Raw genomic sequence first — 27,287 nt, 5'->3', positions numbered from 1 at the left:
TCGTGGCAAGTGCTGAAACACCAGCAGCAGTGGAGCAAACTTCTTCACCAGTATTATTGCCCTAAAACTTTTACATATATATTGTACCTAAACCTTTTATGTACAGTCAGGTCCATAAATATTGGGAAAGAATTATTCGGTCATCCACCACAGATGTTTTCCATGGACTTCCGGGTCTTTTGGTGTTGCAGAGCTCGCCGGTGCGTTCTTTCTTTTTAAGAATGTTCCAAACAGTTGTTTTGGCCACACCTAATGCTTTTGCTATCTCTCTGATGGGTTTGTTATGTTTTTTCAGCCTAATGATGGCTTGCTTCACTGATAGTGACAGCTCTTTGGATCTCATCTTGAGAGTTGACAGCAACAGATTCCAAATGCAAATAGCACACTTGAAATGAACTCTGGACCTTTTATCTGCTTATTGTAATTGGGACAATGAGGGATAACACACACCTGGTCATGGAACAGCTGAGAAGCCAATTGTCCCACTACTTTTGGTCCCTTAACAAGTGGGAGGCACATATGCAAATTGTTGTAATTCCAACACCGTTCACCTGATTTGGATGTAAATATCCTCAAATTAAAGCTGACAGTCTGCAGTTAAAGCACATATTGTTTCATTTCACATCCATTGTGGTAGTGTATAGAGCCAAAAAGGTTAGAATTGTAGATGTCCCAATATTTATGGACCTGACTCTATACTTTATTAAAACGTATTGTAAATGGCATAAATATTTTTTTTTCTAATGCACTTTATATTTTTATAGCTGCTATCTACGACTTTTCCCCGCTCACGCCAGGTCTAAAATTGTGGGTGGGGATGCGCTGGCAGGCCCATCTCGTTCGCCATTTTCCATGTCTGTTTTAGGTGTAGAAAAAGGTTTTAATGTAAGACAGCTTGGAAGATTTCTTACATTTAGAACTGGCACTGGATGCGCCAAAGTTATGGAGAGGCCTGAACCTCTTTATAACTACGGCGGATCCACTGCCAATTTAGAGCTCTATTAAAACAGGCCCCAAAGTACCATATATTAGAAGAATTCATTTTTATGGCATTTATAGTAAGTTTTAATAAAGTAAATGGAAGAGTTTAGGTACACTTGACGCACAATAAAGAGTGGGATGACATCTAACTAATCCATTCACTTCATCCAGTGACCATTCTATCCGGACTTCGCATTTGGATCCCTGGGAGAATTCAGCTGCTCCAAATGTATAATGTTATTCTATTAAGCATCCGATTTTGGATCTTCATACAGACCTCTGGACACAATTAAAGAAAGATATATTAAAAACAATCACATATACAAGAGAAAAATACAATAATCTGATGTCATGCATATAATCCATTATATTATAATGGATTATATGCATAATATTATGGATTATATAGATTAAGAGTGTATTTACTGTATAACGGTATATATGATATACACCTGAAACCACAAGCACCAAAACCGCTCCCATGACCTTATGGGAATATCAAAACTGAACTCCCCATTGATGGCCAGATCACTTTCATGTAAGGGTTCATGCCATATTGTTAGGGCATGAACATCTTGTCAGGGTTTAGGCTCTTTAATGAAGCAGTGTTCCATTACAAAAACAATTCTGCTATGTGCAGTCCTTATGTAAAAGTTATGATACATGATGCGTGTTCGCACATTTTGCAATAGATTCATATCTTCCAGCATTAGGCACCTGTTACTGTCGGTACCATCAGCCTAAATTAGTACAGCAGGGTTTTGTATATTATTATATGCCCTGATGTCAAGGACTGAGGCTGCTACTAATGTGTTTGCTGAAATTCAGCACCGATGTGTACAAGTCTCCATGCACATTAGCAGATTAGTATCAATTACTCCAATTGTCCAAGTAACACTTCATATTTCATTAGAATATACCACGTACTGTAATTCTCTATCCAGATGAATGACAAATGAACATCAATATACGGTAACAGCCACGCCCGCCCCCCTTCCTATTAAGCATCTTATTCCCATATATGAATAACCACGCCTGCCCACACCCCCAAATATGACTACTACACCTACTCTCCTTGCTGCAAAAGAATAACCCTATGTAACATCACACCCCAAAACATGAGGGCCACACCTCATTGTGACAAACAGGGGAAATGTGTATGATTGCAAATATGTTTCTCATCCTAAGATAACCCTCTCCGAATCTCTAATTACTGATGGCAAAAATAATCCAACGTTCTATTTTCGACAGGATAAGTGTCAAGTTCTTCTTGCTCAATTGCATGTAATTAAGAAGTTTCTGCTGCAGTGTGATACAAACATAGAATACTAAGCTAAAAATACAGGAACCTCCGTGAGAAAAGGTCAGCAAAAGTGTAAGCTGAGTTCTTTGAGCTTCTGATTTTACATCAATACTGAGAAATATACACTCCTCCCTATCCAGAGGGACCAGGTTCTATTCATATGGGGAGATTAACGAGCATGAGTCAAGTACTGCAGATGCATCATTTGTATCCTGTAATAGACAAATTACTCATTGGTATATAGTTTCTATATAGTGGTGTAATAAATAGCAGTCATTTTTTTTGTCTTATCAATTTTCTTTGAATATTATACATTTCTGAATATTTTCTGTCTCTTTCTCATAGTGTCTGCTTCCAACTGTACTGAATGAGAATACCTCTTTGACCGGCAGGGCAGATCTCATCAGAGGACCATGGATTTTGTTATGAAGCAAGCTTTAGGGGGTAAGAGACCTTCTGTAACCTGTGTCCATCTGACTCTAACCGACTGTGTTGAAATGAATATTGTCTCTCATAAGCTGCACGTCGCTCCGGTCGTCCATGCTGCCTCCGCTGTCTTCATCTTCCGGTCCTGGCACTGTTTACATCTTTCTAGCTATTACATGAACTACTCCAGCCAATGGCTTCAGTGGTGACATGACCACAAGCAGCACATCACTGTTGAAGCCAGTCAAAATGGCAAAAGTGGTGAACGGATTTTTTAAAATATTTTGTGTGTGTGTGTGTATATATATATATATATATATATATATATATATCTCATTTGTGGTCGGATCAGCTTTCAGAAAGGTGAACCTAACCTATCTAACCCTATCTACAACAAGCAGTGGAGTTATGCCATAACTGCCGTGGTAGGGCAGCCTAAAGGGGGCCACCCTAATGTGAAGTGACTGTAAGATGGTGTGGGTGGGTGAAATCGGCTGAATCAGCGTCAGCCTGCGCCCACAGGTGCCTATAAATAGCCTAGTAATCAGCCAGCCTGGGCTCACAGGTGCGTATAATTAGCCTTGTAATTAGCCTCCCCTCCCACAAATGCAGCAATATATTTGCTTTATAAAATAATTATTTTTTTTTTAAACGGCCCACTCCTGGTAAATAATCCTCCTGATTTCAGTGGGTGTCGGATTTATACTTACTTAAAGAGTGGATGAGACTAGAAGACAGGAGATCACTTTTATTCAAGGCTCAGGCTATTGACAAGAGTCAGTACTGAGTCTGGACAAAGTGGCCCTTTCATGCAACCCCTACATAGAAATTCAATACCACAACCTCCTGTGCTTGCCCCTCACATGATCCTGCTCTCTGATTCATATCAGAAAAACTTGTATCAATTTCACTTTAAAATGTTTTCAAGTTTTCAAGATGCTTTCTGAGTAAAGGTACATTTTACTTGTTAATTATCAGTGATTGTGCCAGCATGTCCATAAATTGTTAATCTTGCCAGGATCTTTTTCATGCACAAATGACAGCAGAGTTTCGGTATCTGTATTTTATGGATTTGCAATTTGTGGACCGCAAAATTCATATACTGTAGTCCTATGCATGAAGCCTTATCCCCGTTCTTGCCATATACAGTTGCAAGAAAAAAATATGTGAACCCTTTGGAATGATATGGATTTCTGCACAAATGTGATCTGATCTTCATCTAAGTCACAACAATAGACAATCACAGTCTGCTTAAACTAATAACACACAAATAATTAAATGTTACCATGTTTTTATTGAACACACCATGTAAACATTCACAGTGCAGGTGGAAAAAGTATGTGAACCCTTGGACTTAATAACTGGTTGAACCTCCTATGGCAGCAATAACTTCCACCAAACTTTTCTTGTAATTGCAGATCAGACATGCACAACGGTCAGGAGTTATTCTTGACCATTCCTCTTTTCAGAACTGTTTCAGTTCAGCAATATTCTTGGGATGTCTTGTGTGAATTCTGTTGTTGTTTTACTTCTATGCTTTGGGTGGTTGTCCTGTTGCAACAGCCATCTTCTGTTGAGCTTCAGCTGGTGGACAGATGGCCTTACGTTCTCCTGCAAAATGTCTTGATATACTTGGGAATTCATTTTTCCTTCAATGATTGCAATCCGTCCAGGCCCTGACGCAGCAAAGCAGCCCCAAACCATGATGCCCCCACCACCAAACTTCACAGTTGGGATGAGATTTATATGTTGGTGTGCTGTGCCTCTTTCTCCACACATAGTGTTGTGTGTTTCTTCCAAACAACTAAACTTTGGTTTCATCTATCCACAGAATATTTTGCCAATACTGCTGTGGAACATCCAGGTGCTCTTGTGCAAACTGTAAACGTGCAGCAATGTTTTTTTTTGGGACAGCAGTGGCTTCCTCTGTGGTATCCTCCAATGATATCCATTCTTGTTTAGTGTTTTACGTATCGTAGATTCTCTAACAGGGATGTTGGCATATGCCAGATACTTTTGTAAGTCTTTAGCTGACACTCTAGGATTCTTCTTTACCTCATTGAGCAGTCAGTGCTGTGCTCTTGCAGTCATCTTTACAGGACGGCTACTCCTAGTGAGAGTAGCAGCAGTGCTGAACTTTCTCCATTTATAGACAATTTGTCTTACCGTGGACTGATGAACAGCAAGGCTTTTGGAGATACTTTTATAACCCTTTCCAGCTTTATGCAAGTCAACAATTCTTAAAGGGGTTTTCCCACTTTGCTAAATCAGCCTGAGCTGCAGTCACTCTGCTGGTAACTTCCTGCTTTTCTGCAGATAAGGCTGGGCGGGCTTAGGTAGCTAGAGTGAAGGCGGCCACACCTCCTTATGACATCACACTGAGAGCTGAGTCCTGTGTGCTCGTTCATGTGAATAGTATGACTCTCAGTCTGGCATCCTGCAGTGTCTGAGGCCCCTCCCCCTGCTGGGGAATCAGCTCTGCTACACCTCTCTTCCCTGAACCTCTTTATATAGAGCTCAGCTACATCTGTCTGTGCGCCCCGCATCACGGACCCATTCACTTCAATGGGTCCGCAATCCGGGAGATGCGGTGCACTGAGCGAAACCCCACGGAAGCTCCTCAGAGTGCTTCTGTGGGGTTTCTGGCCATGCCTACGCATTGCAAAAAAGTCGTGCTTGCACTACTAGAACGGACTGATCACGGATCCATTCAAGTGAATGGGTCTGGGAGCCGTCTGCGGCAGCTGCACGGATGTTGCCCGCACATAGGGTACCACAATTTACGGTCCCCAATGCATGGAACGGCCAACACACATTCATGTAGATGAGCCCTAACGAAGAGATGGCGAGGAATTTATCTGTATAGAGAAAGCAGAAGGGGGAATGGTAAATTCTTGCTTTGTAAATTCTCAAGTACACTCTTTGTGCCGCCATATGGTTTTATATTGCACCATAATTCAGAAGTATTCTCTTCTAGAACAGTCCATAATGCAATTAGAAGCATGCAGAGGTAGTGTATAGCCCCATAGACTTCTATTGGAACATAACAGAGAGATGGCGGGGCATTTTTTTACCAGAGAGATGGCGGGGCATTTTTTTACCAGAGAGATGGCGGGGCATTTTTTTACCAGAGAGATGGCGGGGCATTTATCAGTGTAGAGAAAGCAGAATGGGGGATGGGAAATTCTTGCTTTGTAAAGTCTCAAGTACTCTTTGTGCCGCCATATGGTTTTATATTGAGCTATAATTCAGAAGTATTCTCTCCTAGAACAGTCCATAATGCAAGGCATGCAGAGGTAGTGTATAGCCCCATAGACTTCTATTGAAGTTCTGTTCTCTGTGTGCTGCCATATGGTGTCATTATATGGCACTATGATACAGAAGTGCCGCCATATTGTGCAACTATAGGACACTTCTATCCAGCAGTATTCTCCCCTAGAACTTGTCACAATGAAAGCAGAGGCATGTGGAGGTACAGTGTGGCCCTGTTGACTTCTCTTGGGGCCACATTACTATTTCATACAACTAGCAGCTTGTGTGGGGCAGTTGGACATCAGCCCATGCTAATGTCAGGAAGTGCAAAGCAGGGGCCACCTTATCAGAGAAGCAGTGGGGCCAGCTGTTATGTGACCTGACAAGGGGACAGAACACATAGTGAGGTCTGATCAGGGACAGAGGGACAGAACACATAGTGAGGTCTGATCAGGGACAGAGGGACAGAACACATAGTGAGGTCTGATCAGGGACAGAGGGACAGAACACATAGTGAGGTTTGATCAGGGACAGAGGGACAGAACACATAGTGAGGTCTGATCAGGGACAGAGGGACAGAACACATAGTGAGGTCTGATCAGGGACAGAGGGACAGAGCACATAGTGAGGTCTGATCAGGGACAGAGCTGGAGGACGCTGAGCACGTTCCTTCACTACCCGGCAGAGCTGAGTGTAATCTGACTCCTCTCCAGCCCCTCCTCCCTCTCTCCCAAGTCTGCAGTGTAAACAGAGCATGCGTGGCTCTGTGTCAGAAGCAGCAGAAGGAAATGAACGGCCGGCTGTGCGCGTTCATGAAAGAGAGGAGAGGCCGGCCACTGGATGATGTGGTTAATCTGCGCAGGCGCGGCGCCTGCATTCGGCAGGGAGAGTTGGCCGTATCTAGGGGAGACACATGACAACACAGAGGTAGGAGGGGAAGGATTTTATCAAAAAGGAAGGGAATTGGCTAATACATTGTATTTACAAAAATGATCACTGTTATATCATTAGCAGATTAAACAGTGATCATTGAAATGGGACAACCCCTTTAATGGTAGGTCTTCTGAGAGCTCTTTTGTGTGAGGCATCATTCACATCAGGCAATGCTTCTTGTGAAAAGCAAACCCAGAACTGGTGTGTGTTTTCTTTTTTTTATAGGACAGGGCATCTGTAACCAACACCTCCAATCTCATCTCATTGATTGGACTCCAATTGGCTGACACCTCACTCCAATTAGCTCTTGAAGATGTAATTAGTCTAGGGGTTCACATACTTTTTCCACCTGCACTGTGAATGTTTACATGGTGTGTTCAATAAAAACACGGTAACATTTAATTCTTTGTGTGTTATTAGTTTAAGCAGACTGTGATTGTCTATTGTTGTGACTTAGATGAAGATCAGATTACGTTTTATGACCAATTTGTGCATAAATCCATATCATTCCAAAGTGTTCACATACTTTCTTGCAACTGTAAATAGTATTTAGGGCTTATACTGAGTAGGAAAGGACTATTGGCAAAATCGAAATGTCTCCCCTCAGGCTTTAGGTGCTTTCACTGAAGATTGGCAGCATAGTAGAGGCTATTAAAGTGATACCCATCAGTCATGTTGGGATACAGACATCCTCTATATTTAAAATTTTTTAATTATTTTTCAATGCCTTAATGACTGCCGATGAGCCTTTTTGTGGCCTTAGTCTAGGCTGCTGTAAGAAGGCAGCGGAGAGCAGGAGCTCAGCTCTCATATGAAAGCCAGACTCCTGCTCTAATGGCTCGGATCGACAGAAGCACCGATCCTGGTCATTTAACACCATTGATGTCATGGTTAAAAGTAATTGCAAAGGGAGAAGGCTCCCTCTGTCAGTCATTGGCAGTCCGCGAATGAGATCCAATAAAGGACCCCAAGTCTGCCTTGTGTATATACTCTATTACACCATGCTAGAGGAACATCCTATTAGAGTGCCTGTCAGTATGCTATTGACAGCTACTGCACAGACTAACCAATCGGATCGATTTCCGGCAAGGGGCCGCTTTGCAGTGCTTGGATTAAAGAGCTGGCTTGACGTTTATAGACGTGGTAGCTGCACGGGGCATGTGCAAATATCACGTATATAAACGTATTGCAGTCGTGAAGGGGTTAATGAGCTATCCATCATCTTAGTGATCTAAAAATCCTTTTTATTTGGTATGTTTTTGGGGAATTCTTTTCATCAACATATTGAACAAGACTTGAAACAAAATGAGTTGAATATTGGATAAATTAGAACAGATTTCTGATTGAATAATATTGTGGGTTGCAGACCATGTAGTCTATATTTTTTATATTTGTAAATTTCGATATTGTATTACTTTTTATCCATTTAATTGAGTTGCACTTTTATGGCTATTATACTTAAAGAGGACCTTTCACCGATCCTGACATTGTGAACTACATATACAGACATGGAGAGCGGCGCCCGGGGATCTCACTGCACTTACTATTATCCCTCGGTCACTAAGTTATAGTAGGCAGAGATTTCGGTCACTAAGTTATAGTAGGCGGAGTCTGCCCTTGTTCTGCTGTAGCGCTGGCCAATCGCAGCGCAGAGCTCACAACCTGGGAGATTATTTTAATTATAACTTTAGTGGCCGAAGATACCAGAGGGCATAGCGGGAGAACGGAGCGGCGCCCAGGGATAATAGTAAGTGCAGTGAGATCCCCAGGCGCCGCTCTCCATGTCTGTATATTAGTTCACAATGTCATGATCGGTGAAAGGTCCTCTTTAAGATCAGGTCTTACTGAGACATGTATCTAGACTGCACTTCAACTCTTAGAGGAGGTTTGAATGTCCTGTACGTATTCAGTATCAAAATATTCCTGCTGCTTCTGGAGAAAATCCCAAGGGGTTGAGCAGTCTGATAATAATAATTGTCTCAGGGAGATAAAATAACAATCTAATCTCATGTGAAAATGAATTCAAATATTTAGATGTGATTAGCAAAGTGCAAAAGAGACTTAGTCTGATTATATAAACTCTTCACATTTTGGCAAACATGACGCTTAAAGGGGCCCAGACATCTTTATTAGTAGTGATGAGTGGCAAGGTCAATATTCGAATTTTCAATATTTCACGAATATTTGGTAGAATAATCGTCATATACTCGCAAATTCGCGATTTATTTTCTTGATTGCGAAAAATCGGCAATGTATTATTTGCGGCATGTGCAGGAAATACAGGTGTGGGTCACTGTTGCTGCATTTTTCAAGCTGCTAGAAGTTTCCTGAGACTGGAGAAATCGGTTGGCATGGCAGAATATTACAATAGCTTTATATGCAGATAGAGTGTTCTAATATATTCGCTATTGCAAAATCGGCACTGATGATGCGAATATTTTGGCGCAATACGTGCAACCTCACATTTTAACAGGTCTGACTACTTATTAGTGATTGGTGCACCAAGTATTGTTAACTTGTGACATCACATCACTATGGATGTATGTATGGACAGCTACACTATATCACTATCTAACCTACACTGACTCTCCCACTAACTATCTTCAATAATAATAGTAATAATAATAATAATAATAATAAAAAAAAATATATATATATATATATATATATATATACACACACACACGCTATCTAATGTAATGACACAGGAAAGCACAGAGCTCAGCAATAACACTGGTGTCTCTCTCAGATCTGCAAAATTCTGCATACAAGGGCTGCTGGGGAGGTTCTTATATAGTAAGGGGCAGGCAACTTTCCTATTGGTTGCTAGGGATGTTGCTAAGCTCAGACAAAGACATTGCAGCCTTCTCATTGGCCCATAAGCAAGAAGGGAGGTTACTGATGAAAAATAATATAGAATATTCAAAATTACGAATGTATAGCACTATATTCGCAAATTCTCAACGTGCTGATATACGCAATTAATATTTTCTATTTGAATATTCGCGCCCAACACTATTAGTTGTTGGCTGAATGCTCATTTGGCCAACAGTTATCTCTCGTGATTCCCCCATACACATACAGACTCGGTTTTACCAAACATTCATGTGTATACACAATGGGGAGAGGAGGAAGCCACTGCCAGACACCTGGTAGTTTCTTATCACCTGAAAGAACAAAAGGAGCAGGCATTGACACTCAGTTCATCCGATCCTTCTCTCCTCCAATACTATTTGTTGGGGGAGCGCCGAGAGATCCTTATACACATAAGATTGATGGCCAGTCCCACTGAAAATGTAAGGTTGATCCAACAATAGTGTAATGTGTATATGTAACCTTAAAGGGGTTCTCTGGGAATTAAGAAAATAATAAAACTTAAATATTACTTTATTATAAATAAATTCCCAAATGCCTTTCATTAGTTATACAGGCTTGTTTTGTCTGGGGAGCAATCAGGGAACTTAAAATGCCTACTGTCCTATTAGTACACAGAAAACCTGTACTTCACAACACTGGGCTATAAAGCTACAGAAGCCTTCTCTTTTTTTAGCTGAATTTCTGTAGTAATGGTGTTCATGAAGTGCAGAGAGGATGGACAGACTGTGGTAATTTGGGGCTATGGTAAGGGAGACTGCATACAAGTACTGCTGTTCATTACCACATCCCCACCTCCTCTCTGTACTTCATGTCTCCTCATGGACTCCATTCCTACAGTGATTCAGCTGAAGATCATATTAAACTGTATTCAGGATCATAACCCCTGACAAGCAGAGCAGATAGAAGGATAAGGCAGCTCTTTAGCTCAGTGTTGCTCAGGTTTTGTGTAGTAGGACAGAGGCCATTTTATTTTCCCTGATTGATCCCCAGACAAAACAAGTAATTAAAAGGCATTTTGGAATATATTTATAATAAATGAAGTATTTTCAGTAATTTAATTTTCTTAATTCCTGGAGAACCCCTTAACATCAGTGACTCCTTAACTAGCATATTCTTCCTTAAAGGGGTTATCCAACCACTATAACACCCCCCAAAATGCCTGGGCACTGCATACAGGTTATATTTACGGCACCTGCGTTCCTCCTGATGCTTACACGATTACCGTTTCATCTCCCCCTCGCTTGGATCAAAACATCCGGTGAAGGGAGGGGGTGAATGTTGTCAGCCAATGCAACAGGAACTAGCCTCCCTAGCATCGCCCGCGATGCTAGGTAGGCTCGTTCCCATGACGGCCTGCTATTGGAAGACCCCCCAAATCCACCCCCTGCCCCTTTGCAGGATGTTTTGATCTGCGTGATGGGAAGATGCAGCAGCGGCCGTGCGGGCATCAGGAGCCACAGGGCTACTGGGGAGCAGGGTAAATATGACCTGTTTGTGGTGCCTGGGCTTTTTGGGGGGCATTATAGGTGTTACGGCCCCTTTGGCATCGAATAAATAACAAGAGGAGAGATTCTGACGGGTGCAGTAGTTTTATTCTTTCGGAACAAAGGTGCGCAGCAGGGTTGAATATTATTTTCTTTATTTCCTTGAGCACCGTAAACATGAATATCGTAAGCACCATAGTACCATAGCACCGTGAAAACTGTAAATGACATACAACACACTTATTTACGGTTGTCACCAAAAAGGGGGTTACAGGGTTAATTACAGTTGTCTGCACACACATCTAATTACATTGAACATTCAAAGAAACATGGTTACATGCAAAGTGCCTTGGATTATACAGTATAGCGTATTTAAAACCAAACAGCATGAACAGGGTTTATCTCTAGATCATATACACCTTTTATAACAATGCACACTTTTCTGCATACCTCGATCCACTTGCCAAGGGGGGTACAAACTTTAAGCTTTAGGGATTTTCTGCGGACATCTTCCATGAAATCCTATGCAGACAGCTAACATGTGGCATCTGAGATACAGGAAAAAGCTTTCCTTTTAAGACAGGAAGAAGGAGAGGTCTTGTAATCCTGCTGATCAAAAAATTCCCCAGGGAACCAAAGGGAGGCAGAAAGGTTCCACCCAGCAGTAAGTGCTGAACAAGATCCACAATGATAAGCGGACAGTTACAATAGGGCTAGAATAACTCCTTTAAAGGAAACCATATTCTACCAATAAATGTATATGGGACTTTGATGAAATTTTAGGGAAAATAGGTATAATGAGATGAGTGACTGACAGATATTGTATAATGGCGTTAAGTAGTTTAAGAATGGTGTGTAGATTAAAATGATAGGGGAAGTGTACCCTATCATGTATATATTTTACTTTTTTATTGTACTTGCAAAATGCATGGAAGTAATTTGCACAATTCAGTGGCATCATGGGACAGTTATTGATTAATAAAATCAACTTGCCAACATTGACATAGTAATGTGCCCCAATAGCCTCAAACTTTGTTTCTTGGGCAATGTGATGGATAGAGTGAATAACTGTGGACAGGTGTAAACTGTAAAATCTATTTATTTCCTACCACGTTATTTGGCTTCTACAGTATTTTCCATTCTCCATTTTGATGTCATGATTTATTTCCCATTGTACACAGGGGCAACAAAGGATATGGGGAAGATGCTCGGAGGTGAAGAAGAGAAAGATCCAGATGCCCAAAAGAAAGAAGAAGAAAGACAAGAAGCACTGCGTCAACAAGAGGATGAGAGGAAGGCCAAACATGCCAGGATGGAAGCAGAAAGGGAGAAAGTCCGGCAACAAATAAGAGATAAGGTGCCCTCTTTTAATTCCATTTTGATTGTGAAAGTTAACTTAAAGGGACACTGTCAGGCCTTCTGAGTATAATTAGATCTTTATATGCCCTCCTAGGTCTTGTAATACATTTCCAATTCATATAAGTATTATCCCTGTGCGCATTGTAAAACGTGAAAAATAATTTTTATAATCACCTGTCAATCAACTGTCCTTTATGCCCAAGGGGCGTTCTTTGCTCCGCATTTGTGCCCAGCCACGCCCCAACTGCCAGATCCTTAGACACACCCATCTCATCAGTATTCACTTCGCTGGGCGGTATTTTCCTGTCCCCGACATTCGGAGTTCCTGCGCATGCGCCCGGCACCCTCGCTCGCCAGGATCACATCTTCCTCTATTGATGCCGATGACCGTAACTCCGTATTGTGCATGCGCAGGATCTCTGAATGTCAGGGACAGGAAAATACCGGCCAGCGAAGTGAATACTGATTTGGGCGCGGCTGGGCACAAATGTGGCGCAAAGAACGCCCCTTGGGCATAAAGGACAGTTGATTGACAGGTGATTATAAAGATTATTTTTCACGTTTTACAATGCGCACAGGGATAATACTTATATGAATTGGAAACTTATTACAAGACCTAGGAGGGCATATAAAGATCTAATTATGCTCAGAAGGCCTGACAGTGTCCCTTTTAAGTCAAAGTAAAATAATGTTTGGAAAAAAAATATAATCTGTAAACTGGCATAAATTCTAATTATTTTACTGGCTGTGGTAAGCTACAGCCCTTCCATTAAGTCCTGCCTATACCACATCTTTGTGGAAAATGGCTCAAAATGACCAGAAGTCACAAATGAGGCATGGTCCAAAATGTTTGACTTTTGTAGGCCAGTTTTCTGTTGTAAAGTCACTTATAAATTGCCTGCTAACTTTTACTAGGGGAAAGCTAGTTTAGTTGTTAGTGGTCAATTGCATAATGCAGGTTGTAGAAGCATTTTTGTAAGGCAAAAGGTTGCAGCATGGGTTACATTCACATTATATTTTAAAAATGTACACTCAGAAGATTGTTTTAAAAATCATATTTACCGTATGATCATGGGGAAAATTCAGGACGCCTGTTAAGACCAGATGCCAATGACCCTTTAGACATGTGAACCAGTCAGTATGTTGACCCAGTGATAGATGTTAAAACAAAGATGTCAAAATTACAATATATCAATTAATGACATATATAATATTAGCATTTTATTAATAGATTGATCTGGATTTAAGCCTTAAAGTGAACCCATCACCATGAAAATGCAATGTAAGCTGCAGGCAGCATGTTATAGACCAGGAGGAGCTGAGCAGATTGAAAGATAGCTTTGTGGGAAAAGAGTCAGTAAAACTTGTATTTTATACATTTATATTCCTGCTCATTCTGGGCTTTGAAGTCGAGGAGGCGGTCCTATCAGTGATTGACAGCCTGCCCTCGATGACTGTGTATACAGATAGCTGTCAATCACTGATCAGACCGCCTGCTTGACTTCAAAGCCCAGAATGAGCAGGAATAGGTACATGTATAAATTGCAAGTTTTACTGAACCTTTTCACACACAACAATACACTCACCTAAAGAATTATTAGGAACACCATACTAATACGGTGTTGGACCCCCTTTTGCCTTCAGAACTGCCTTAATTCTACGTGGCATTGATTCAACAAGGTGCTGATAGCATTCTTTAGAAATGTTGGCCCATATTGATAGGATAGCATCTTGCAGTTGATGGAGATTTGAGGGATGCACATCCAGGGCACGAAGCTCCCGTTCCACCATATCCCAAAGATGCTCTATTGGGTTGAGATCTGGTGACTGTGGGGGCCATTTTAGTACAGTGAACTCATTGTCATGTTCAAGAAACCAATTTGAAATGATTCGAGCTTTGTGACATGGTGCATTATCCTGCTGGAAGTAGCCATCAGAGGATGGGTACATGGTGGCCATGAAGGGATGGACATGGTCAGAAACAATGCTCAGGTAGCCCGTGGCATTTAAACGATGGCCAATTGGCACTAAGGGGCCTAAAGTCTGCCCAGAAAACATCCCCCACACCATTACACCACCACCACCAGCCTGCACAGTGGTAACAAGGCATGATAGATACATGTTCTCATTCTGTTTACGCCAAATTTGGACTCTACCATTTGAATGTCTCAACAGAAATCGAGACTCATCAGACCAGGCAACATTTTTCCAGTCTTCAACAGTCCAATTTTGGTGAGCTTGTGCAAATTGTAGCCTCTTTTTACTATTTGTAGTGCAGATGAGTGGTACCCGGTGGGGTCTTCTGCTGTTGTAGCCCACCTTTCTTTCCCATTCTGACATTCAGTGTGGATTTCAGGAGATTGTCTTGACCAGGACCACAACCCTACATGCATTGAAGCAACTGCCATGTGATTGGTTGACTAGATAATCGCATTAATGAGAAATAGAACAGGTGTTCCTAATAATTCTTTAGGTGAGTGTATATCAGTGTGCTTAACTCCTCCTGCTCTATAATATTCTTCCTGCAGCTCAGACACCATGTTCAATGTGACAGGTTCCCTTTAACCTCTTTTAAATTATCAACGGATATGACAGCTGGAGGGACATAACATGTTTCAAGCATAAGACAGAAAATGGATTCCTATTTTTCATATTCCGTATCATTCCAGGTACACAAAGTATTCATTTTTGCATCAAGTTTCATTTACTGTGTGCCAATATAAAGAATATAACAAATATTCCATTATTTCTAACAGTCTACTGTATGTTAAAATGTGCAGTAACATACCGTAAGTTTGGACATAAATGAGAGGGTATAACATTTAGTACCAATGAGATCAGTATATGGTGATGCGGCGTGATAAAGCAATACTTTACATTAAAAAGGGTTACAAAAATAAAAATGGGTCAGAATTGCTTAAAATAAGTCCATTATCTTTGATCCCCTACTTCTCCCGTTCTGACTTCCTGTTTCAACACAGGAAATGTGACTACTCAGCAAACCATGGAAAAGGCAGGGAATCTGAGAAGATGCCATTTTTACTGGATGGACAATCGCTGTAAATTATTACATTTAATAATTATTCATTATAATACAGCTACAGTTAACGTTAATGTTACTGTGAACTTGACAGTTTTAAGTTATAACTTTCAATAGTTCCTAACTACTGCAGTTTATTTAAAGGAGTTATCCAATTTCACAAACAGCCCCCCCCCCCCACATATGCCAGGCCCCTCCGTAGGACTATACTTTACCCGCTCCCTACGCCGCTCCTGGTCCCCGCACCGCCGCTGCTGCTTCTCCTTGTACACGGATGAAAAGGGAATTGGGGGTGGCGGAGGGGTCGAGCAATCAATGGCAGGCAGGGACTGGGACGAGCCTTCCTAGCATCGCGGGCTCATCCCCGTTCCCACCTGGCATTGGCTGCTCGATGTTTTCATCCATGTACAGGGAGAAGTTTCAGCAGCGGTGCAGGGACCAGGAGCAGCGCATGGGGGGCTGTTTGTGAAATTTAATAACCCCTTTAACTGTGACCTTTTCTCTTCTAAGGTCTCATGCACATGAGATTTCAATGGGTCCGCAAAAAATGGGTCCGCAAAAAATGCAGACAGCATACCATGTGTTGTCCGCATCAGTATCTCCGTTCTGTAGCCCCGCCCAAAAAATAGAACATGTCTTATTCTTGTCCGTTTTTAGGCATTGTTACAATGGATCCGCAAAAAAAAACGGATGGCATATGGATGTCCTCTTTTTTTTTTTTTTTGGGACCGCAAAACACATAGTCATGTACATGTAGCCTAACTGATTAGATAAAAAACCGAAAGTAACCTTGGCATATTCATATTCTACTGTGGTTATTCATTATATACAGCAGAACAGTGAAACATTCAGTTACTATGGGAACTTTTTTTTTTTTTTTATATCCTTTAAATTTGTAAAATGTAGAAAAACACGAAGCACTGAATATCTCTTATGCTTAAAGGAGTTGTGTCACCTCACTTTTACTAAGGTGAGATGAGACCAAGTCTCAACCACCAGCTGGCCGGGAAATGGAGGAGCAGTCCAGTGCTGTCACGCCCTGTCCTGTGGGTGTTCTGCATGTGACTCGATCTGACAGTTTGTTTTGTTGTGGGTTTGAACAGAATCCCACCTCCTCCCATGTGTTGTTATTTAGGTAATTGGTAAGGCTATTTATTCCTCCCTTTTACCTATAGCCTTTGCGGGTTATAGTTCTTCCTTGTGTGAGCTCTGGAAGTTTGGATTGTCTGCTCCAACACATGTCTAGATAAGTCCTTTTCCCTTATTCCTTCTGTGTCTGTTTTTACAAGGCTTCTAGGGTGACGATAGCTCCTTCGATTGTTGAAGGAGCTGGGTGTCTCTTTCCCTCTTCCCTACAGCTGAGGGTTTGGTTCAGTGTGTTTTAGTCTTAGGTATGTGGGCATGTGCATATCTATCATCGAGATATGCGCATGGGCATAGCAGCTTAGAGAAAGTGTTTTGGGGATTGCTATGAGGTCACCCCTTTGTTCCCTAGTCAGTTGTTTTATTTGCTTTGCCGTGTTCTGCATCTTTCCCTTATCTTACCTACCGTGACAGGTGCTCACCTTTTCAGTAGCTCCCATTGTAGTGCATGGGTGCTATGGAAACAGCATAGTACAGCAAGATAGGTTGTTTCTGAGTTAGAGAAACAGTATAGCTTGCTGTGCTCTGCTGTTTCCATATTTCCCAGGCACCACATTGGGAGCTACTGAAACAGAAGGCGCCGGGACTTAGTCTCAATCCCTTTAACAATTTCCAGCTAAGAGCAATCTGTACATGGTTCGTTGGTGTACTCGTATGAAAATAAGTCACATATAATAAGGCATGTTGCAGGTGTTGTGTGGTGCTGAAATGGAATAAGGGTATCAGAAAATATGTAATTTCTTTTTTTTACAGAAAAATAAGCATATATGGATTAAAATATGTTGGGTCATTTACAATGACTAGGCTTGGCCGAATCGACCTTTGGATCATAGACCTGAAGTTGATTAGTTCAAATACTTTGTTTTAATGCTGTATCCGTACAGCATTTAAATGTATTGGCTCCATGGAGCCAAAGTTTGTTTTGACCAAAGTCGGGGGAAACTTCAGTGAATTCCTACTGTATGCATATCTGTGTATTGAAAAACAATTTAAAATAGTAATCGGAACTGGGCTTTAATACTGGCTGCTACCTTGGTATCAAAGCCCAGTTCCGATTGCTATTTTAAATAGTTTTTCAATACGCAGATATGAATACAGTAGGAATTAACCAAAGTCTTACGTGACTTCGGGCGAGAAGAAGTTTGACTCCACGGAGCCAATACATTTTAATTCTGTACAGATACAGCATTAAAGAGTAAGTACTTGAACTAATCGACTTCGGATCTGTGATCTAAAGCTCGATTCACTCAAGCCTAATGATTACCCCTACACCACAAAAAAGTTGCCAACCATGGTTTTTGGCTTTTAAACTCCCTTTGAGACTATATTTACTCACCATTGGCATTTCTATGCCACTTTCCAAAAAGAGGTTGTAACAAGGGTAATGCATGGGCAGGATCATCAGCCCAGGAACATTTATCATCATTTATGCTAGTTTTCTGGTGTAAATGATAAATTAAATCTACACCTGCTATGAGCTGGTGCACGGACTGAAGGATGAGGCACATCCTCCAGCTGCGCAGGGGATATCAAGACCAGCATAGCAAATGAGCCCCATTGGTTTCACATGCATACATCATATAAGTGTACTTTCACACTTGCGTTAAAGTTTTCCGTTATTGAGTTCCGTCACAGGGGCTCAATACCGGGGAAAAAAATGCTTCAGTTTTATCCTAATGCATTCTGAATGGAAAGCATTCCATTTAGGATGCATCAAGATGTCTTCAGTTCAGTCCCTCTTACAGTATTTGGCATGCTGCGGTATTCCGGAACACTTGCCGGAATTCCGTATTCGGCATTAATTTCCATTGAAATGTATTAATGCTGGATCCAGTACCAAGTGTTCCAGAAAACCGGATCCGGTTTTCTGGTCTGCGCATGCAAAAAAAAATTATATTGGATCCGTTTTTCCGGATGACACCGGAGAGACTTGAGTAAAAAGAGGAAAGGGTCCAGCTCGATTAAAATGTTACCTTTATTTTTCAGTGCAGATAAAAGCCAGTTACAATCCAGTCTACATGTTTCTTGAGATGAAACATGTAGACTGGATTGTAACTGGCTTTTATCTGCACTGAAAAATAAAGGTAACATTTTAATCGAGCTGGACCCTTTCCTCTTTTTACTCAAGTAACGCCGTGGTTCCTGGCATGGTCCGTGCTCGGTGTCACAGGGTTTGAGCACGCCTACATTTTTTCTTTCTGCACACCGGAGAGACTGATCCGGTGTTTCAATGCCTTTGTCAGCCGGATCCGGAAACAAATGCTATCCGTTTGCATACGGATTTCCGAATCCGGCAGGCAGTTCCGGCAATGGAACTGCCTTCCGGAATCCAACAACGCAAGTGTGAAAGTACCCTAAAATCATGTACAGAGCATACATTTAAAAACAAGAATGGTATAATATACCATATTACACATACATAGCAATATTTACTGTATTATCTCCTTTGAGTTGTTCGTACACCAAAATTATTAACAAATTGGTCCATTTATCACTTCAGATACTAACATGCCCAACAGTGGGACCTCTGTGATATACAGTCAGGTCCATAAATATTGGGACATTGACACAATTCTAACATTTCTGGCTCTATACACCACCACAATGGATTTGAAATTAAACAAACAAGATGTGCTGTAACTGCAGACTGTCATCTTTAATTTGAGGAAATGTATATTCAAATCAGGTGAACAGTGTAGGAATTACAACAGTTTGCATATGTGCCTCCCACTTGTGAAGGAACCAAAAGTAATGGGACAATTGGCTTCTCAGCTGTTACATGGCCAGGTATGTGTTATTCCCTCATTATCCCAATTACAATGAGCAGATAAAAGGTCCAGAGTTCATTTCAAGTGTGCTATTTGCATTTGGAATCTGTTGCTGTCAACTCGCAAGATGAGATCCAAAGAGCTGTCACTATCAGTGAAGCAAGCCATCATTAGGCTGAAAAAAAAAAAAAAACATCAGAGAGATAGCAAAAACATTAGGCATGGCCAAAGCAACTGTTTGGAACATTCTTAAAAAGACGGAACGCACCGGTGAGCTCAGCAACACCAAAATACCCGGAAGACCACAGAAAACAACTGTGGGGGATGACCGAAGAATTTTGTACCTGGTAAAGAAAACACCCTTTACAACAGTTAGCCAGATCAAGAACACTCTCCAGGAGGTAGGTGTATGTGTGTTAAAGTCAAAAACCAAGAGAAGACTTCACCAGAGTGAATACAGAGGGTTCGCCACAAGATGTAAACTATTGGTGAGCCTCAAAAACAGGAAGGCCAGATTAAAGTTTGCCAAACGACATCTAAAAAAGCCTCCACAGTTCTGGAACAACATCCTATGGACAGATGGGGCCAAGATCAACTTGTACCAGAGTGATGGGAAGAGAAGAGTATGAAGAAGGAAAGGAACTGCTCATGATCCTAAGCATACCACCTCATCAGTGATGCGTGGGCATGTATGGCTGCCAATGAAACTGGTTCTCTTATATTTTTTGATGATGTGACTGCTGACAAAAGCAGCAGGATGAATTCTAAGTGTTTCGGGCAATATTATTTGCTCATAATAAGCCAAATGCTTCAGAACTCATTGGACGGTGCTTCACAGTGCAGATGGACAATGACCCAAAGCATACTGCAAAAAGCAACCAAAGGGTTTTTTAAGGGAAAGAAGTGGAATGTTATGCAATGGCCAAGTCAATCACCTGAGCTGAATCCGATTGAGCGTGCATTTCACTTGCTGAAGACAAAACTGAAGGGAAAATGCCCCAAGAACAAGCAGGAACTGAAGACAGTTGCAGTAGAGGCCTGGCAGAGCATCACCAGGGATGAAACCCAGTGTCTGGTGATGTCTATGCGTTCCAGAATTCAGGCTGTAATTGACTGCAAAGGATTTGCAACCAAGTATTAAAAAGTGAAAGCTTGATTTATGATGATTATTCTGTCCCATTACTTTTGGTCCCTTAACAAGTGGGAGGCACATATGCAAACTGTTGTAATTCCTACACTGTTCACCTGATTTGCAAGTAAATACCCTCAAATTTAAGCTGTCAGTCTGCAGTTAAAGCACATCTTGTTTGTTTCATTTCAAATCCATTGTGGTGGTGTATAGAGCCAAAAATGCTAGAATTGTGTCCATGTCCCAATATTTATGGACCTGTCTTTATGTATTGACATATGCATGCCGGCGTTCACTAGCAAACCATGCATATGTGAGACAATGTAAAGCTGGCGTATAGACTTTCTTCCATGGCAATTAATTTATGAACAGTCTGGCAACAACGTTATGAATGTGGCTCAGTTTGGCTTAAATACATAAATGACATATACCCTAACCCTATTGATGTATGACCCCTGTTGTGTTCCTCCTTCTATGCACTGTATACTCATTGAGGCTCTAGGATCTGAAGGACCACAACTGACAGAGAAAGGGGAATTACATTTTTACATGCCACTCTTCTTCCATAAAAGTAATGTATTATATGTTTCCATTCACTTCTTTATCACAGTGCCTGATGCAGTTACCTAATATCTGTAGGGCCACAGAATGTGAAGGCTGAGATGGTCATTAATCAAATCTTAGTTTTTTCCTGTTACACGCGGTACACAATTGGCTCATTCATTCATCAAGAACAGTACAGGTGGCGGTCAGATTTTATGGCCTCTTCGTTTCACTACTTCACATATATTTAATGAGGAAGGAACATGAAGGATCATCTGGTCACATCCACAAATCGTTATTATTTAGTATCTGTAACAATAGTACATGTCTACTAGTCAGTGTGAATTGCTCTTATTTTTTATTTAAAGCTGTTCCAATAACTTGTCCAGCATAACAGAAAAGCAATGTTTTCCTCTGTTCAGGGACCTTGTTCAAGCATGTGCTATTCGAACCCTTGCATTTCTGTTGTTCTACACAAAAAAGCTATTTGGACTACTTTACACCCATTTGGAAGCTGTTAACCTTCATCCAGTATATATGTTTTTGACCTGTCTTCCTGAGAACAGGATTGGGCAGCTGATCTCCCCAGAATCTGCTGTTGTCAAGGAGGCCCCCTTACACATTAGATGATCAGCCAGTGGCACTAGAATGGCACTTATCTAATGTGTATGGCTGGTTTTATATATTCTTTCCTCAATCACCGTAGTACTCTATTGTAATCTCTTACCTATGTGTTCCAACCTGGTAATCTGCCAAAAGCTGCACTTAGAGTATAACCATAACTAGTACTGAAAAGCTGGAAAGCTAGATGCCATGGTTATTGTGTGACCTTATTCTGTATTATACGGCCATGGTGAGGAGGTGAAGTTACATACATTGATCACAGTATTGTAACTTTGAAAACTTTACCTGTAGAGGTACATCATACAGAGACACCTTTCACTCCAGCAGTAACCCTTGGCAATTTAGCTTTCCTATGTCTGCTCCTGGTCATATTCTACTCGTATCTGACCATGACAGTGGCTTTCTTTTCACTATACTGCAGTCATTCTTTATATTATTAAATGTTTTATTATGGCATAATTATTACACTTTGGGGAGGTGCCAACTCACCGCTCTAATTATTGACACACACAAATTATACATAGCAGGACCGGCTGGGATTTGTGTGTTATCTTCTATTAATTAGTAACAGAACGTGGTAACAAGTCATTTTGTTGTTTTGGATATGATTGGCTTCCCTGGGTACAATAATAGATAGGCACATAACAAGTATACTGTTCCCCCCTCCCCCCCCAAAAAAGCCAAAAGCTGAAGTGAGGTGCTGGACGCAGGTTCCACCTTTTTTATACAAATGTGTACCCTTTTTCTAGGTGTAAATAAATGCTGTAATCTTGAGTAAAATATGAGGCTTAGCCAGAGTTTGTCCTTTATTTTTAGAGACAATCTCATGAAAGTTGTGCTGTCCTAGATTTTAAAAAATTGGTGTAGACCCTGCCTACACGTGGGTGATCTCTACTCTGCTAGCAGGAGAGTCTTCCAGTCAGCAGCTGCTACCACTACCATTCCCTGCAGTCAGATCAGCAGAACTGGCACACTGAATGCTTTCATTTGGCATGTGGTTGGATCGATGCATATAGCAGCATATGCCTCGTGTAGAATACTAAATGGGGGAGTTTTGCAAAGTCAAATGGTCAGTAAATATGTCAAAATAGTGGGGTACATACCTAACGCCACATCTGTGTGTTTTGGACACTTTGTGCCCCTCTAGATAAGGGGGTCTTGCATAGAGGACAGGGTCATGATTTGAAATGCAACAACAACTTAAGTTAAGCAATAAGTGGATATCGTAGGACAAAACTGTCTAACCTATCTAGGAAGATGCACCAAATGAATCATGTAGCATGAGCCCCTGTGATAAATTTGGGGCATCTTTAGACTGCTTTGCCTAAGTTTACACTGTCTAAATACTAGACAGAATAAGTAAATGTATGTCACGGTTTTAAATGATTAAAGTGGACATATTCCCATTTTTAACCAGGTAGCCCCTCTGATATGAGCATCAGAGCTTTTTATGCTCTGATGCTCTCCTTTGCCCTGTGCTGAATCGCGCAGGGCAAAGTTTATATTTATTTTTTGTATTTTTTTTTTTGAGTTCCGGTGACTTACCTAGTAGTGAGCACCGTCACTAATGAGAGGGCTTTAGCGCTGCCCTAGCCTGTAAAATGACTAGGGCAGCGCTAAAGCCCACCCATCAGTGCTGGTTACGTCACTGGCAACACTGGGGTCCAGTTTGAATCTGACACCATCTGTGTAGAGTTTATATATTCTTCTTGTATACTTGTGGAGTTGCTCCAGCTTCCTCCAGAGCCCCAATTAGATTGTGAGCCTTGTTTGTAACTGGTACTGATATGAATAATGACAAACCCTGCACCTTGCTGCAGAATGTCAGCACTGTATTGTATGAAATATGGTAAATAATTGACTCTTTATTTACTAGCATTTTTAAAAAAAATAAGAACCGAACAGATTGAAAGGAGAAGGATCTAAACAAGCTGTATCCCTTCTGTATAGACCTAAAAGTATCAGTGAAGGAGACCTTACGTTGATGTATATTTACATGTTATCGAGGGCAGCCATAACTGTAAATACAATCTGTCCTCTCTCGTTTTTCTAATATCTAACATTTAGGCTCCATCTTCCATCAAAATGATGTTAGGATGTAAAGACCAACTGTAACTTAAAGGTAGACTGCTGACATGATCTAACCTTTCACACCTGCCTCTCTGGCCCGCAGATCCATAATACAATAAGTCATTACTTCAGTAACAGCTGATAGATGGAGCGTGCTCATGCTGGTTATAGATTCTTCTGCTGCTTTGTGTGTGCTCACAGTTAGACCTACAATGAAAAGGGAGTTTAAAGAGAACAGTAAAGGAACAAATATAGTTATAGGATTAATCAGGCATTGATCGCGTGCACTGGGGTTTCAATGCAGCAGCTGTTGTGCAAAGTCTGGACAATGACAGGAGTTGTGCTCCAGGTGATGCGAATGACAGATGAGCACATACTGTTCTGTTGGATTTAAAAGTGCCTCTGGGTGGGGCTTTGGGACCTGTACCTGGATTTATATTGTCACTGCATCCCATATGTTGAAAGGGAAAAAACGAGCACAAGAAAATGGAAAAACAAGTATTCCCTTATTTATTTATTTTTAAGTCCTATCATGCAAACACCGTTTTATTTTATTCAGTTATATAGTGGCCACAGCACTGTGCAGAGATTGTCATCCATAAAATATTATTAATAATAATAATATGTCACAGATGTGAAGGAGAGTTTCTAACTCGGAATCGGCATAGCTCGATCACCCACAGTGGGAACTACTGAAAGATCTGTTTGCCGACCGGCTGATCGGTGACTGTGTCTCATCTCGTATTAACGGCAAGATGAGAGAGTCCTCTTTAAGGCCTCTTTCACACGGGCGTCATGTTTTTTGCCCGGATAAGAGGCGGGTGTATCGCGGGAAAATGCGCAATTTTTCTGCGCGAGTGCAAAACATTGTAATGCGTTTTGCACGCGAGTGAGAAAAATCGGCATGTTCGGTAAAAATCGGCATGGGATCGGGGTTGTGTAGATTGTATTATTTTCCCTTATAACATGGTTATAAGGGAAAATAATAGCATTCTGGATACAGAATGCAAAGTAAAATAGGGGTGGAGGGGTTAAAATAATTTAACTCACCTTAATCCACTTGCTCGTGCAGCCCGGCATTTCTTCTGTCTGTCTTCTGTACTGTGTGCAGGAAAAGGACCTGTTGTGACATCACTCTGGTCATCACATGGTCCATCACATGATCTTTTACCATGGTGATGGATCATGTGACGACCGGAGTAATGTCACCACAGGTCCTTTTCCTGCACACAGCACAGAAGAAGACAGAAGAGATGCCGGGCTGCGCGAGCAAGTGGATTAAGGTGACTTAAATAATTTTTTATTTTTTTTAACCGCCCCAGCCCTATTGTACTATGCATTCTGTATTCAGAATGCTATTATTTTCCCATATAACCATGTTATAAGGGGAAATAATAATGATCAGGTCTCCATCCCAATCGTCTCCTAGCAACCGTGCGTGAAAATCGCACCGCATGCGCACTTGCTTGCGGATGCTTGCGATTTTCACACAGCCCCATTCACTTCTATGGGGCCTGCGTTGCATGGAAAACGCACAATATAGAGTATGCTGCTATTTTCACGCAACGCACAAGTGATGCGTGAAAATCACAATATAGAGTATGCTGCTATTTTCCCGCAACGCACTAGTGATGCGTGAAACTTCGCGCATTGCACCCGCATGGAAATCTCGCCCATGTGAAAGGGGCCTAAGGCAAAAAAAATTATAGGAGTTAACCTGTTTATTAACTTCATTCACTTCCAGTCTACACCCTCCATTCATTTCAATAAGAGGCAGATACGATGTTGAGCAACTTGCTAGCAAATAATGTCTTGTGATTACAGCAGCCTCAGTAGAGATTTTAGCAGTGTTAAGAGGTGTGTTAGCCCAGCTTTCCGTACCTGCGATTCTGTTTTCACATGAAGGTATGGACGCCGGGCTTCCTCACTCCTTCCCGCTGCTGCACACTGTGCTGACAGGCGCAGGAAGCGGGATTCTTAGCTGTGGTCTCCACTCCAGCTGCCAGCATCTCCCTCCTGGCTCTGAGCAAAGCTTGCATTCTGGCTCAGAGTTCCTTGTGTACGTTTAGGGTGTGTGAGGACGTGTCTCTCCTTATGTGAGGCAGCATGTGCACTCTTCCTGTGTTCCGCAGCCTATGGGCGGTCTGCATGAGGAATTTAAAGGTGCCTCCTTCTCCAGGAAGGCGTCTGAGCAACTTGGGTTCCTAGCCTTATCTAGTCCCTGTGAGCGAAGGAGTTTCTGTGATTTCTGCCTTTTACTTTGTACCGGATTCTGCACCTTGTTTAACGGACCTTGCCTTACTGCTGCTTGCCCTGACCTTGTATCTTGTCTTACGGATTTTGCTATCTTGCCGCATGCTCTGACCTCAGTCCTTATTTACAGTCTTCACCATATTGCCATCTGCCCTTACCTCGAACTCTGTGTCCAGACCTTGCCTAGAAACAGTGAAGTGGTTGCAGCTTCACTGTGTCTGTAATCAATCACAACTTCATGTTAGTGGATAAAGAAGAAGTAGAGGTTTGAAGCATAAATTGCTGAAATTTAAAGGGAATCTGTCAGCTCCAAAACACACCCAAAACTAGAGTAAGAAATGTATAATCCAAGTGAAGCTTAGTCTGGTTATGTAATTTTTATCTTCATATTCACTTGCATTCCAACACCGTGCTCTAGAAAATCAGCAGTAAGATGCATTGAAAGGAGGACTCCTTGAGTCCTCTCCCTTATTTTCGCGAGCTCAGGAGTCCTCACAATGCATTTTACTGCTGGTTTGTAGGAGCACAAGGTCAGAATGTAAAATGTAAGCAAGTATGAAGATAACAATTATATTACCGGACTAAGCTGTATATGTGTGTATGTATATATATATAAATATATATATATATATATATATATATATATATATATATATATATATATATATATATATATATATAAGCAATGCAAACCGTTGGCACTCCTCCGTATGTATCGTGGTGCTCGCGTCCAGGGTGAGAAACAACCCGCTTCAATATTCAATAGGAAAAGACCGGCACTTCAATCCTTGTTGGTAATTATGTTGCTTTATTCGAAAGCATGGATACAGCGCTACGAGCGACACGTGTTTCGGCTCGAATCCGAGCCTTTGTCAAGCATAACATGCATTGATACATTAAAAAATAGTTTAAATAGTACGCCCTTCCTGACGTTCAGGCGTGTTGACGTCACATTGCCATGGTAACTTATATATACAAAACATCAAATCTCAGCAGAAGACATAGTATATGCGATGTTATAACAAATAACATTATAGCCAATAATCGCAATACTGAATCGATATTATTACTATCTGCATCAAGAAAAGAAACAAAGGAAATA

At 41.3% G+C, this 27,287-nt stretch overlaps 1 protein-coding gene and 1 long non-coding RNA gene across 11 annotated transcripts in view; one reads left to right on the top strand and one right to left on the bottom strand.

Moving 5' to 3' along the window:
* CPLX2 (complexin 2) overlaps positions 1-27,287 on the top strand; it is an 84,729-nt gene that overhangs the window by 21,270 nt on the left and 36,172 nt on the right. For 2 of the 4 annotated variants that reach the window (XM_044280814.1, XM_044280815.1), the window contains exons 2-4: positions 2,630-2,728; positions 12,438-12,613; positions 14,791-14,847. In XM_044280814.1, coding sequence (XP_044136749.1) covers positions 2,698-2,728; positions 12,438-12,613; positions 14,791-14,847 — 264 coding nt within the window. In that variant the 5' untranslated portion in view covers positions 2,630-2,697. Of the gene's footprint in view, positions 1-2,629; positions 2,729-6,521; positions 6,890-12,437; positions 12,614-14,790; positions 14,848-27,287 lie in introns of those variants that run through there. The other 2 variants (XM_044280816.1, XM_044280817.1) reach the window with 2 other exon arrangements.
* LOC122928213 lies at positions 932-26,021 on the bottom strand. 7 transcript variants are annotated; one of them, XR_006387863.1, is made up of 5 exons: positions 25,814-26,021; positions 24,008-24,139; positions 13,678-13,731; positions 11,707-11,804; positions 932-1,260 (listed from the first exon to the last, which is right to left on the bottom strand). It is a non-coding gene; the product is annotated as an uncharacterized LOC122928213 (long non-coding RNA). The 7 variants fall into 7 exon arrangements; XR_006387861.1 differs by lacking the exon at positions 932-1,260 and adding an exon at positions 11,323-11,474 and having other exon boundaries at positions 11,707-11,827; XR_006387862.1 differs by lacking the exon at positions 932-1,260 and adding an exon at positions 11,323-11,474.

Source organism: Bufo gargarizans, chromosome 2 (genome assembly GCF_014858855.1).
Source record: "Bufo gargarizans isolate SCDJY-AF-19 chromosome 2, ASM1485885v1, whole genome shotgun sequence".
Taxonomy (NCBI): Eukaryota; Metazoa; Chordata; class Amphibia; order Anura; family Bufonidae; genus Bufo; species Bufo gargarizans.
Note: the sequence above shows the minus strand (reverse complement) of the source record. Positions and strands in the feature narration are given on the sequence as shown.